Source organism: Zonotrichia leucophrys, chromosome 17, assembly GCF_028769735.1.
Source record: "Zonotrichia leucophrys gambelii isolate GWCS_2022_RI chromosome 17, RI_Zleu_2.0, whole genome shotgun sequence".
NCBI classification, from domain to species: domain Eukaryota; kingdom Metazoa; phylum Chordata; class Aves; order Passeriformes; family Passerellidae; genus Zonotrichia; species Zonotrichia leucophrys.
In genome coordinates, this window is record NC_088186.1 from 4654585 (window position 1) to 4669384 (window position 14800).

General features: G+C 44.6%; 1 protein-coding gene across 3 annotated transcripts in view; it reads right to left on the reverse strand.

The window, feature by feature from the left end:
- NUP214 (nucleoporin 214) overlaps positions 1-14135 on the reverse strand; it is a 39076-nt gene extending 24941 nt beyond the window's left edge. For all 3 annotated transcript variants that reach the window (XM_064727696.1, XM_064727695.1, XM_064727694.1), the window contains exons 1-17: positions 14030-14135; positions 12497-12692; positions 11693-11844; positions 11235-11439; positions 10696-10766; positions 10258-10321; positions 9891-9994; positions 9476-9582; positions 9261-9327; positions 8640-8763; positions 6657-6818; positions 5213-5669; positions 3746-3921; positions 3133-3224; positions 2732-2821; positions 2243-2392; positions 1872-2030 (exon numbers count right to left, since the gene is read on the reverse strand). In XM_064727696.1, the coding sequence (XP_064583766.1) occupies positions 1872-2030; positions 2243-2392; positions 2732-2821; positions 3133-3224; positions 3746-3921; positions 5213-5669; positions 6657-6818; positions 8640-8763; positions 9261-9327; positions 9476-9582; positions 9891-9994; positions 10258-10321; positions 10696-10766; positions 11235-11439; positions 11693-11844; positions 12497-12692; positions 14030-14071 (2418 nt within the window). In that variant the 5' untranslated portion in view covers positions 14072-14135. The remainder of the gene's footprint in view (positions 1-1871; positions 2031-2242; positions 2393-2731; positions 2822-3132; positions 3225-3745; positions 3922-5212; positions 5670-6656; positions 6819-8639; positions 8764-9260; positions 9328-9475; positions 9583-9890; positions 9995-10257; positions 10322-10695; positions 10767-11234; positions 11440-11692; positions 11845-12496; positions 12693-14029) is intronic.
- Positions 14136-14800: the final 665 nt, after the last annotated feature.

Sequence of the window (14800 nt, forward strand, 5' to 3'; positions counted from 1 at the left end):
AAAACAATTCTTATTTCAAATGCCACTTCCAGAGCATGAGTCATTCGGTCCCATCTTACAACACTGAAACTTCTAACAATTATAAGTGATCAAAGCTTTGCAGGCTGCTCACACGGCTCTAGAATATCAGCATTCACAGACTATGATTCATGAAAGCACTCACAAATGCTCACACCTCCCACAGTAAGGCAAGGAATTAATTTGACTTTTATAGGTAGGAAAATAAAAGTAAGTAAAAAGCAAGGACAGAGAGTAAAGTGATTTATCCATGACCACAAAGCTGCACAACTGCAGCTATGCCAGAGACCTCTGGCCCCAAGCTCTGCTCCCTAAACAAACCCAGAGCTCAGTCTCATTCCTGTGATCCCTCCTGCCTGGCATGGCACAGCCCTGGCTTGAACTCCAACCCTGTAAAATGGAAATGGGAACTGCAGCTGGTTTCAGCTCATCTCAACAGAATGCTCACCTAAATACAATGAAGCAACCAAGGAACACAGCTTGAGAAGAATTCCACTGTAAATGCTTTCAAGATACAGCATGGAATTCTGGTGGGACCTCTCCAACCTGAAAGCAAACCCAGTGCTGTGGGCTTAGTGTTAAACACTGCCAAGCCCAGGCTTCCTTTCCCCAGCACCTATGTGGCAGCAACTCTCTGGATACCAAACTGGTAGAACTGGACATCAGAAAAGTCTCAGGGTCTTGAAAACTTCACTGAAAACTAAGACACAAAGCTGCCTAAGGGAGCTTTTCTCACCCAGGAGAATGGGGATGATGTAGACTAAGCAAAATTTCAAAGTCAGCACACAGCTTTCTCAAAGCAAACTTGCACAAAGTTGACCCAAAAGCTCTCTCATTCCATTCAAATCCACTTCCACTTCTCTCCCACTGTGTTCTACTTTCCTCATGGTCCTTTCTCTACACAGTGAAACACATACTTCAAGATTATCATCTCTCTGAAGTCACAAGCTTAAGCTTCAAATGTCACAGCGACATGCTGGACATCAAAGCAGCCATGCAATTAAGACTGTGAATCAATCAACAGAATCCAGGTGAAGATTAGAGATCAGACCTAAAAGAAATGACTTTGTGTCAGCTGATTTCCAATAACTACATGCATGGTCTTGATACTTAATGCCACAAAGATGGCATTCAATTATGCCTTCAACCTGCCAGTCAAACCTCTTGAGGGGAACTTATCAGTGTATAAAAGACCAAGTATCATTTGTAGGGCACATTGACTCTATTTTGCTTAGGGTTAAATAGCCTTCATCACCAGAGCTGTAACAAAAAGTGCTTCACCCCTACTTTCTTTCTTGTCTTTGAAAGCTTCTTTATGTACTGCTGGTTATTTTCCTTTGTGCCCCAGCTTTCAGAATATCATTAAGCTTTATGCTCCACCATCCATGAAATTAACCACACAATTCTGTAAGTCATAATAAACCATCAAATTGTTCCACAAGGCACTTGCTGAAGATAAAAATAATTCTAAGAACTCTTCTATAAAGTGTAGGAAAAAACCCAACATTCTTTTAACTAAATCCCTGAGCAAACACTACAGGCTGAGAAGGAACAGGATGTCAAGAGTCACATTCTAAGATTAGAAGACTTAGATCTCAGGTGAACTACATCCCCTTCAGGAGGAGTTTTGAATCATCACTGCAAATGGCAACAACAGAGAGGAGCTTCAGGAGAGGATTTCCAGCAGCTCTTGCAAACTCATGGAAACCAAAGCTCCCCACACATTTACTAGACTATTTACTGAAACAGCAAATACTTAGGGCAGAACAAGAATGCTAGGAACTTGCACACACAAGCCTAAGTTTTATTTGATTTAAAGCTCTCTATCAGAAGTTGGCTGACATGATTCATACCTGAAGCTGTGCTTCACTCTTGGGATCCAAAGGTTTCTTATAGAGCAAGTGTAAATACCCCGAGCTACGATTCTGCTCGTTCTGTTCTTTAGCCTCTTCTACCCCTGCAAATCCCTCCAGCAGGGTTGTCTTCAGAATACTGATATCTCCATGAAGTGACTGCAAAGTGAAACAAAACTGATGGGACAAGGTCCAAGGTAACATTTTCTACTGCCATTTCTAGCACAAGGGCTCCTGCAAGCATCTCTCTGTCTAAAAGCACAAAGGCAAATGCCAGGTGTTCCCTCTACAGTTCAGGTGTAGAGGTTTAGGAGGAACATCAGGTGAGGAACAGTCACTGCTGGTTCACAGTTTGAAGACAGCCTGCTCACCTCTGTTGTCTCTTTAATTTCCAAGAGGAAGGTGTGAAGATCCTCTGACTCAGTCCTCAGCATCTTCATTTCCTCTGGGGTCCCAACTTGGAAACAGGCTTTGGAAGTCCTGGCCTTCAGCTCCTCCATCTCCTTTTGGAAATGTGCAATCTGCAAGGCCAAGTGGAAGAAAGGGCAGCCACTGAAAACACAGCAGGGACTGGAACAAATGTCTCAGCTCTTGGATCATGCCTCAGTTACACCATAAACACTGGTCACTTTGCAGCCAAAGCAGGAAATTCTTCTTGAACATGAACAGGAAAGAATACTCCATCTTCTCAGCACAGTGACTGAAGATGACTGAATAGGACACATAAATAACAACTACAAACCAGGCTGATCATCTTAGGAAAAATTTCCATTCTGATTCCTAAATTACTTACAGACACCATCAGAACACAGCTGAAGTGTTTGTGTGGCATTATGAAGAAAATTGCTTGAAAATCTTACCTCCTCCCTGATGCCTGCTATGACAGGGTCTGACTCCTTCCACTGGTGGGTCTGTTTCTCTAAAGCTGTGCTGGGGAGTGCTGATTTGCCCTGGGGAAAAAAAACCACAAAACCAAAACCAATATTGAGGATATATTAATTGCAACAGGGAGCTTAGAATATTAAAATAGGCCTGGTGTTAGAAACTCCATTCAGACACTCTGGTTATAACAGGGTAAAATACAGCTCTCTAAAGACATGCAGAGAACATTGTTTAGAACCACAGATTTGCCACTGTTTCAAAATCAGAATTTAGCTAATTCTTTGACCTAAGAACATTAGTTCAGTCCAAGGAATTCTAAGCAATTCATGAGCCATGAAAAACATTCATCCTCCAAAGAAACCAGTCAAGTTCTTGTTACCTGAGCAGAGCTTGGCTTTGCTGCTGATGGGGTGACTTTGGCTGTCTTCTGTACCAAGGAAGCTGAAGGAGGATTTTGAGCAGGACGTGCCACTGGAATTTAATAAGAACAACAGAAATGGATGAAGTTAAACAAAGCTTGAGGAAACAGGGTGTGATCAGAAACAATCAGCATTATCAAATCCAAAAGCAGTAGTGCTATGGGCCCCAGTGCAAGCATACACCTTCCTCAGGTGCCTTTTCACTTCCATTCAACTTCTCTTGTCACTGCTTTGAACTCTGATCAATACAGATGGAAGGTAAGGCACTGATTTGTGTGGCTGCCCAGAAACATTCAGAGCACTGAAAGTGCCAGAACTTCTGGGTGAACTTAAGCAGCTGAATATAATTATTTCACACATGGCTCTTTGAGAAATAGAGCACAAATGGAAAAAATGCTCAGTTTCAAGACAAAGTGATTCACATCATGATGGTGTGCCAATCAGGAGGGCCTCTGGAGCAGGAAAAGCAACAGGCAAAACAAGCAAAAAGCCAAATGAAGCTCCCTGTGTCCTAAAACGTTTAGAATGTTTTTTATAATGCTTTATTCCCAAAAATAGGGATCAGACTCCTACCTGTGGCAGGCACAGGGGATGAAGTCTTCAGTGGTGTGGCAGGAGGGGCTGCAACAGGCGTGGACTGGCTCAGAGAACCTCCAGGAGCAGTTTTGGAACTGCTTGAGAAGGAAAACATTGTGGAGGTGCTTTGCCCACTGCTGCTGGTGGGAGAAGAGGTGTCTACAGCACTGAACCTGCAACAGAATGAATAAATGAGTGAGTGAATGAATGAATAAATGAATGAACACCCCCTGGGATCAGCAACTACTCAAGCTGCAGATACAAAATCATGACTGTAGCTTGTGGGATAGTGGGAAGGAGCCATTCAGGATAATTTCTGAATACATGGAACCACAGAGACTTCTGTCTTAGATCCTCCCATGAGCAAAAGCTAAATGCCACCAAAAAATACTACCCTGCTTCAAATGCACCTCATAATTTTGTTCCAGCTATAGCAAATCTGAGCTGCCCTTCAGTGCTCATCTTAGAGTAAGGCTCAAACAGAAATTCTGTAAGAAAATATGAATTTCTATTCATTTGCAAACTCAGCTCCTCCAGGCAGCCAATTTAAATATTCAGCCAATTCACTGGTGTATCATTTGCTTTATACACAAAATATAAAAAGCCCTAAGAGTTCCCATCAGATTCTGGTGTAGTAAAGATTTTCCTAATTCAAAAATAATCATTTAAACCATCAGAAATTTCTTTATGATGCATTTACATGAAAGTTCTTCTCCTTAAAAAGCAGCTCCAGTTAACATAGCTCTGTGTTTCAAACCACTTTTTCTAAAAATAAAGAGCAAGTCTCAGGAGTTGGAGGGAAGAGTGAGTATATGACATCTGAGAACACTCAAATCCATTTTACATGGTTTCTAATCAATATTAGTTTTTTTCAGTCAGTGTGAACAAGCTTTGAAGATTCCAGATCCTGTGCTCAGTGAGCAAGTGTCCATTTAAGAACACAACCAAAAGGTCTGGCACCTTCTGTGCTGAACACAGAGTGGCAAAGCAATCCATCAGCTGTGGCTCCAGCTTCCCCTCAGGCTGGGGTAAGGAACCTTCACCAAACAGTCAGAGAAACTTGTGCTATCACCACCCCACTCAAACAATTCCAGACAGAAGTGATTTCCCAGCAGTCCTCAGCTATGATTTGCATCAAACCAAGGCATGGAATCACTGTTTGATGCCTATGAAACAAAGATATAAAACCCCCCTGAGTCTCTGGCAATTTATCAGTCTAAATTTTTGGCACTGTCCCTTGACTAGCACCTATGAACAAAATCCCTGGCACGGGAAGCACTGAGGGTTTCCACAGCCACAACACTCTTGGATAAAGAGGGGCTTCCTCAGTGCTTTCCTGGGAATGTGGGGAACTGCTGTCAGAGCAAAAAGCCAGACACCATCTTCAGAACTACCATATATTATCCATGCCTGCAGCAATTTAACAAGTACCCAGCCCCTGCATTCACTGCTGAATCTATTTACTTCTCATTGAGGTTCACTTTGACTGAAGAAGCTGAAGGTGCAAAAGATGACTTCTGTGCAGCAGGTGCTGTGGAGAGCAATGGCCCTGGTGAGCTGTCTGCAGCTGGTTTAAAGTTCATGGAGCCAAAAGGAAAAGAGGTGGCAGGAGCTGCTGTAGTGCTGCCTGCAGAAGCAGGAGTCAGGGATGCCTTGGAAGAAGCAGAGGAGAAGGAGAATGTTGCTAGTCCAGTCAGAGCAGGAGTCTGGCCTTGCTTGGAGGCATCAGTGGCAAAGGAATATGGTGGAGGATCACTGCCTGTGGAACCAGGAGCCTTCACAGCCGAGGGCATGAAGGAAAAAACAGCTGCTCCACTCCCTGCTGGAGGCTGGCTTGAGGTGGGCACAGTGGGAGCAGCAGCTGGGGCTGTGTCAGCCTTCAGAGAAGTTGCAGGAGTGGTTGGACTTGTGGCAGCACTCCCTGCAGGAACACAAATGGGAAAGGAGGAGGCTCATGGGGCTGCACTGAGTCATGGCAGGAGGCATTGCAAGGCTAAATCTGTTTGATATGGACAGCTCAGCACTGCTTCTCTCACTGGACAGTGAGGAAAAGGGATGGCAGAGCTGGGCTTGCAAGTCCCCAATCCCAGCAAGTGATACAGAAACTGTACAAAGTCATGATCAATACAACAATCTGTTCAGATTAATGTTGTCTGAAGTTTCCTGTGAAAAAGCTTCACCTTCCTCCATTGATTTTGATGAGGTTCCTGCCATCTCAAATAAAATAAGCAGTAAGCATTCAAGTTAGCCAGCACTGCAGGAAGGCAGGCTGCCAAAAAGCAGCTTTCTGGCTGGGAAAGGAGAAGCAAATTTGGGCACAGGGGAGAAAATGGTGCATTTGCAATTATTTCTCTATGAATGCAGACAAGCAAAACAATCATCTTACCTGCCTACATCATACCACACAGAGCAACACATCTATAACTCAAACAAACTACTTCTATTCACCTGCTGACAATTTTCACAGTGCTGAGGAAAGCTTTAAATAGAATTTTAAAAGAATTTTATTTAAATAGGATTTTTCTGCAGTCAAACACCTTAGTTCATATCATGACCTCCTGTGGCAAAACTATGGAGGAAAACCATCACCTCTCTGAAGTGTGCAGGCCAAGCTCAGAGCTGGGCAAAGAGCCTCCTAAAACTGGTTTGGTCCTATTCTGCAAAGGCTGATTGCACAGGGAAATCTAAATGCACAGCCTGCAAAGTGCTTGAGATCCCACAAACAAACTCCATGATCTTAGAGGTCTTTTCCAAACCAAATGATCCTGTGATTTGGTGAACAGGACTTGGTAATTTCACACTCATGCACCAAAGACAGAGAACAGTCCTGAAAACTCCCAAGAACTGTTCACCATTATCATTACAGAGAAACAAATCCCAGTGCTCCCCTGAGCCCTGGAGCACTCACCTGCTGCCTTTGGAACTCTCTCCCCTGCCACCTGCAGTGGTTCTGGGGTCACAATAAGTGACTTGACTCCTGGGTTTTGGTTGATCATGTGAAATGGGCAAAGCACACCATCCGTGGAGAGCAGGATCAGAACTGGAGCTGGAGCAAGGATCTTCTCATCACCTGCCAGAGACCACACATGTAAGTCCTGCAGTCAAAGCTTCCTATTCTGTTCCTACTGGAATTGCCTCCTTCAATATTTCTTACATTTCTACCTTCTTGCTTTCATTTGCATCTTTGTTCCCTTGCTTCTCTGTCAGTGCTCAGATCTCTTTCTTTATCCTTTTGTATTCCTTTATGTTTCTGACTTCATGTTTCATAAAAGGGTTGTTTGACAATTGAATGTCATCTCCTGAATGACAAAGCCCAACTTTCACCCATCAATTCTGTGCCAAGCTTTTTCAGATTTTGAAGCAGTCATTTTTCCTCACTGATACTCTGCTCCCTCCTTCAATTCCTTTCAGCAATCCCACATTCCATTGGGCCCTGTCTCCTCATTAACATTCATATGCATAAACTACAAAATGGAATTGCTACAGAGGAAGCTTTTTAACTTTAAAGAAAGCAAACATCAAACAAATATCCTCGTGATCTGAACCACTGACATAAAATACTTGTGTTTTATGCAGTTGCTTTGTGAGTCTGCTTCAGTACAAAAATTCTCAGAACAGTTAAAGGCTTCAAGAACACTCTCTGTATTTCTAAAATTCTGTAATAGTTTAACTGTGCTTAATTACATGCAAAAACCCAACACATGCAGAGTACAGGAAAAATCTGCTATAATCATGGTGCTTTGTTTGTCAGGGAGCACAGTGAACAGCCATTTTTCTTTACTATTGGTTCTTCAGGAAAACCATGCTAGGGAAGGGCAGTTTCTATTTGGGAACAAGCTCCAGGACAAATCAGGTTTCTCTGCAACCTAAACTTGCTGTGAACTGCAAAGCCAATTAATGTGTAGCAAAACTCTTGTGTCAGAACACAGAAAATGTATTACAAAGAGCTTCTCCAAAAACCTTTTTAAAAACTCTGAGGCAGCATAACACAGGCTTTAAAAAATCTGTCCTGACAGATTTCTTAATCCAGTAACTGTATAGATTAACAGAGAAAAGGCTTCAAATTCAATTTGGCATTCAAGTACAAATGTTTGACCTCAATTCCCTACTGCAGGTTTTTTTCCAGGTAAAGGTCTCAGTTAACTGGCACCCTCCTGTGCTCTTCAGGAACTCCTGACTGCAGTACCTTCCACTCTGCCTCAAGGCATCTCTATTTCCATCTGTCTCTGGCCTTCAAGGTAGAATTCTCAGAATTCACTGAGATGCAACACAATAGCTCAGATGTAGCTTCAGACTTTGACAAAATGCTTTGAAGGGCCTTCAGGCAGCACAGAAGGTACAGCAACAATGCAGCAGAGCTGAGGAGCACAGCAGGGTTCAGGCAGTACAGACCTGAGCTTTAATGCAGAATTAAAACCTACGCATTCACCTCAGCGATCTTTGCTGTTTCTGGCTTTGAAACCAACCCACTTTTCCTTTAAATCCATGCAAATGTACTTGATACAAAATAGTTCTGCAAAAGGACATAAGTGACAAGAATAAAAAACACCTCATGGGCAGCCTGAAATCCCCAGTGTTGGAACACAAGTCCTTTAAACTCACTAAAACTCAGTTCTGGGGACAGATGTAACTCAGGAGCTTTGTTTGTCATGTCTGTTAGTGTCATATCCCAGGATGCTGAAAGCTCCAGGAAAAAAATAACACATCACCCCTGAATCCTTACACAGAAGTGAAGCCACGTGCTGTGGGTTTGGAATTAAAACAGCAGGAGGTGTGTTGGTCTGCCTTTCAGAATGATCTCCCAGAACTCTGAGCACAAGGCTGCCCCTCAAAAACATCAAATATACTGAGATTTTTGGACTACCCCACAAGAAAGACAAACAAGACTTACTGATCACGATGGGCATGTTACTGGTGTAGTCCACAGCAACGCCAACAGGCAGAGTGTCATCACTTTTATCTGTCAGAGGAAGTTCTGCTCTGCTTGAGTCCTCCAAAACCCATGATTCCCAGTTCTGCAAAAAGTAAAATTATTACTACATCAGCTACTGCTTTCCTGTGACCAGCCTTCCAGCCTACAACAGCTGAAACACCAGCTAGAGAGTAACTACTTAAATTTGTCAGATTAACAAATGCCAGAAAGATCAGGGTCCTTCACAGATTTCTGTGTGACTTCTCATGTATCACTGCATGTCAGAGGTCAGACATTTTTAATGCTTAACTTCAACTGATGAGCTCACATCAATCACTTTATTATAGTGAGTTTGATCAAATTTTGAGCATAACAAAAAACAGACTTCTGGAACCTGATTCACAACACACATCTCTTGTTCACCTAAGAGTTATCTTCAGATTATGTACAATTTAGAAGCTTGTTTAGTTTTGGGATGTCTTAAAAAAATCATCATCTCATGGTATTCCAGGTCTTATATAGGTTATACTTGGGGAAAGAAAATGTAGATTTGCACAGATGCAACACAAAATACATTCCAAAATGGAGTAAAAATATTACCTGATCCCCCTGCCTGGCAAGAATGCTGACTTCTGTGGAAGCTGCTGAAGCTGCCAGAACTAGATCCCTGTAAGCATGGACACAAACAGGTTAAAACTAACATGACAGTCCACTGCAAGGTTTATAAAAAAGGAGGAATACAATCTATGGAGAAGCACTGACCCCTCAGACATGCATACCAAGGGAAGGACTTTGCCATGATTCCTGCCACTCACCATTCCTCCACAAAATTGAGGAAGTAATGATGTTGTCTCTCAGTGCAGCTCGTGTAGCACGGCTCCATGAAATTCACAAACTTCTCTGGTCGCTTCTCTTCCTTTTTCTGTAGGACCAACATTGATAATTTATCCTTCAATGCACCAACCAAGTGATCTCCCTTAAATTTGACAGTATCAGGGCACACCAATAACATCACAATTGGATCTCAGCAGAGAACAATTTACTCATTGATTTTCAGGTGGATCCTACTTCCTCCACTTAATCCCCCAACCTCAATCCCATGATTTACAGCACTGCTAAACTCAAATTCTATGTGGTGCCAATATCAACAATAAAAGCAACTCTCCATTGTCATGAACAAGTCAGGAACAAGGAACAGACACCTGTGTCATTGTGACAGCTGGCACTTACAGGCAATATGGCTATGACCACTTGTGGAGACATCTCCAGAGTCCCATCAGCCTCTGCATACACGATGGCAAAGACATAGGTGCCAATCCAAAGCACATCCAAAACTGAAAGAAAAAGCAAATACCTCAGCCAGAAACACTTTATAGTTAATATTTCCTTGTTGATTTTAAGTGTGCACAGCACACAAAAGGAAATAACAAGCAAATGGCAACTAACTCCTAAACTAGCAAGCTTAAGAATCACAGAAAATCACACTGTAATTACATAACCAGTGCTATACAGCTGCTATAACTAAAGACAACAGGGGGAACAATTAGTAAAATACTTTTGAAGAGAAAACAAGTTAAAAAGTAATAAAAAGATGCACCTTTAACAGGATTGTCTGAGTCATAAAAGGGAGGACAAGGGATTACTTTCTTCTCCTGCAGATTCTGCAAATAAAACAACTCTTAAATATACAGAAAAGGCAACGAACAAATCCAACTGCAAGTTTTGCAGAAAGCCCAGAGAACTGGTTTAAAACTCACCCATTCTTCAACAATCATGGGCCACTCTGAAATCATGACTGCAGTGACCACTGCAAACCTTAAACTAAACCAAATATTGGCCTAAGACACTTGAATATTACTGAAGCACGTGGGCAGCATCACATAGCTCACAGCATGTGCCACCTAACCAAATTCTGGAGTATGTGATACAAAAATCAATCTACCAATCAAAGAAAAACCAACCAACAACCCAAACCAACAAAATACCATATTTTAAACTCCTGAAATCATAAGGCCTTAACACCACCAATACTCACAGGCAGATATTGCACCACAGTGCCATTTTGCCTCCCTGCAGCCAGTTGTTTTCCCTTTGGGCTCCAACACACTAGGCAAAAAAAAGAGAGAATTTCATTAGCCCTAAGGAACTGGAGATGCCCCACAAAAATAGGACCAATAAACTAAAACTGCTATTTTTTTCACTGAAAAAAATAATGAATCTGAATCAAACAAGGCATCATCCAGTCACAGAGAAGGCAGGACTATACAGGTCAAAACCCAACAGGTGATGATGCTTATTTGCATGTTTTCCTGGAAATGAGTCAAGCCTGAGACAGCACAAACCACAGGTGGGCATGTTTGGTAACTCACAAGACTCAGCTGCTGCAATCAACTGGGAAAGAGTAATTCCACTGCAACACATTTTCTGAGTTTCACTGAGTTTAAACCATTCCTGTTTGTGAAGAATTTTAAGAATCCTCCTCCTGAGACAAACAACCTGTGTTTATACACCTCTTAATCAGTGTTTCCTCTTTAGTGCCCAACATTCTGCGTGCCCTCCAAGGCTGCCACTCACCAGATGTGACAGCAGCAGAGGATGGGAGTGTGGCATAGACCTTCACAGAGTCTGTGACCTGCAGGACAGAGATGCTGCCATCGGACAGACAGACGGCCACCATGGTAGCACTGGCAGGGTTCCACTTCAGGTCATTGACCATGGCTGCACCTCCTGAGTCCTTGGCCAGTTTGTGACAAGCAAATGCATGTTTCTGCTGTTTTGCCTTTTGGGGAAGACAAATACACAGGACAGTCAAAGTGGAGCACAAAACAAAACACTCCTGAAGGCACAGCTCAAAGCAGTTTTGATCTGTCTATAAATTAATGATAAAAACAAGCAAATTTTGACCAACTCCTTTACAAGACAACCCTCAGAGAGACAGAAAATACCACCCCAGCTACACCTCTCCTCTGCTGTATTCTGAAAAAAAACCCAAACCCCAAACCAAAGGCAAACCCACTTGGCAGATGCTGTACCTGATTTAGGAATGTGCGGACATCAAAAAAGCTGATGAAGGATCCAACCTCACTGGACATCATACAGACAGACAGGGTGAGATTGTCACAGCTCAGAGCCAGGTGCTGCATAGGAAACTTCATGGGAACCACAGTACTCTGAATATTCTCCACTTGAAACACAAAAGGAAAGGAAGATGGAATGAAGGGGACAAATTTAAATAGTGGGAATTGTTCTTGTAAAATGAGACAACAAATTTATGCAATAATCTTCAGTCCTATGAACAGCAGTTATTAAAAGTAACATGTAGAAAAACTGAATGAAAGCAAATCCCTTCATCTGTATCAATACAATCTTGAGAGTTGCCAAATTTCTAAGAAAAGAAAACGCCACTTTCCTTCCTCAGTAACCTGAGTAATAATAAGTGGAAAGACTTTTGGCTTTATTTATGTATGTAGAGAGTGGAACACTTACTAAGGAGAATGAAAACCATTCTGCACTCAGGTGGTGGACCAGTGGTTGCTTCTCCTCTCCTGGACAGTCATTTAGTCAGAGTGGGTAATTCAGTATGAAAACTGCCTCAGTGTGTCCCTCCACTCTCACACATCCCTGACACATGCACAGGCTCAAAGAATGGCTACCAACCATTGTTTCTGCCTTCCCACACAAGAAAATGTGGCAATTCAAATGCCTGACAGAGAATGGCAAGGACTGTAACATGTACTAGAACCCAAGAGTTCCATGTCATAAACCCCTATAAACCTGTCTCTACCAAATCCGTGAGATTTAAGTGTGTCTTACCATGAGATTTAAGTGTGTCTTACCAATTTTATTGGGATCTTCTCCTGGCTGTTTCTGCATGAGAAGATCTCTGGTGTGGAAGATCTGCAGGCTGGTCCCTCCTCCAGCAAAGACCAGCCCATATTTGTTGGACACTGCGAGCAGGCTGGAGCGCTCTTTGGGGAGGTCATCAGGAGAATCAAAGATGCGAACTTTCTTCAGTGCTCTGAACTGAAAATCCTGTTTGGGAGAGTTGGGAAGAGGCTGCTCACATGCTGCCCAAGAGGAACAGTTTGCTTTGGCTTCTCTATCCTGCACACCCAGGCAGGCTCTGGCCACTCCATCACATTTTCTGTCTCATCCATGAAAGACTGAGATCACACTATTTTATTTTTTTTTTCCATTGGTTAAATCTCACTTGTACCCAGTGCTTGTGTTCATAAAATCTGCCAGGGATATCTGACCTCAGGAGCACACCAAAACCAGCCAAGAGATACAAAGAGAAAGGAACAAAAAGATGGGACAGAACTGAACAAAACTTGCTGCTACAGGCACATATTTGCTAACCTACATGTTAGTAACTCCACTCAAGCTGAGTTATTCCCAAATAACTGCCACTAAATAAGTACATTCCTGCAATCTGAGGAGGCTGTAGGAACTCAGAAACTTCTGCAAAGCAAACAGCCCAACCACCGTGTCTGTGAGGGCAGAAGGCAGCTGCACAAAGACCCATCATCACCCCAGGAATCTGTTCCCCCATGTCCCTTCTCACAGCAACACTGGGTGACACAGGATGGGCCAGGCTGGCTCCACACAGCAAGACTCCAGCTCACACTGCCCCACAGCCACACATCCCCAAACCAGGAGATCCCAGCACAAGGCATGCTGACAGGAGAACATAGAAACATATCACTCTTCTTCCAAAACATGGCTCCTCCAACTCTTCTTCATCCCTGAAACTGCTCAAGAACGAGGCTTGGAGCAACCTGGTCTAGTGGAAGGTGTCCCTGCCCGTGGCAGGGGTTAGAACAAGAGCTGTAGGGTTCCTTCCAACCCAAACCATTCTGTGATTCCCTCCCCAGGCATTAAACACCCCTCTACACCAAGGCCATGCCAGACCTCACTTTTCCACCCCACAAGCTTGTACCACGCTATACTGGCAAGTCCTCAAGATTGCCCAGAAATGCTGCAGTGTCCCTCACTGGAGATATTCCAGACCCCTTCGGACACAATCCTGTGCTGTGTGCTCTGGGACGAACCAGTCTGAGCATCCTTGGGAGGTTTGCCCAGATGAACACCGTGGTCCCTTCCAGCCTGACCCATCCTGCGGTTCTGCTTCACAAACACTGCCAGGATGTCTCAAACAGCCCCGCCATATCCCGAGCCGACCCTCCCGGTTTGTCAGCCCCACGGTCCCAACCAAGCCTCCCCCATAACCCACCACCGCTCGCAGCCCAGGCCGAGCCTTCTCCAAGCCCCGCTCCCCTCCGGCTCCAAGCCAAGGCTCCCCGGCCCGAGTTAAACAGCCTGTCCCCCCGCCGGGCTGCCCCCACAGCCCCGCTCTTCCCGTGCCTCACCTTCATCTCCCGCTCGGGGATCACGTCCATGTCGTCCCCCATGGCGGCCCCGCGGCCGCGGTCCCGCCGCCCGCGCTCCGCCGGGAGAGCCCCGCGCCGCTTCCGCTTCCGCCGGGGCCGCTCTGGCCGCGGCTCTCGCTGCTCCGGGTCCTCCCAGCGGCTCCTCCCCTACCGCAGCTGTGCTTAGTAAACCCTCTTTGCACAGATTGGAAACTATCTCTGAAACCATCGAATCCAATCTGTGACCGAACACCACCTGTCACCCACATCACTGAGTGGCGTTGCTTAAACACCTCCAGGGACCGTGACTGCAGCACCCCTCCGGGCAGCCCGTTCCGATATCAAATCAGCCTTTCTGTGCAGAAATTCCTGCCAGGGTCCAACCTAAACCCCCCTGGCACAGATTAAGGCTGTGTGCTCTAACCCTCCACACGTTCTGAGGCGCTGGGAGCTGCATGATGCCCGTGCCTCGCTCCATCCTGAGGGGACAGACCCCGCTGACAGCGGGGTGGCCTCCGGCTGTCCCTGCCGGGCCACGGTGGCGCCTGGCCGGCGGCTGCTCGCCCTGCCACCAGCCCTTGGTGAGCTGCTTTGATGCTTTTCCCGTATCAGTATTGCTGAAGGGCTAAGGAATAACAGACTCCCGAGTTGGAAGGGACGCTCAAGGATGGTTAAATTGAGCTCCTGACCCTGCACAGGCCAACCCCAGAGTCCCACCATGTCCCTGAGAGCCATGTCCAAACATCCTGCAGCTCTGGCAGCCTTGGGACC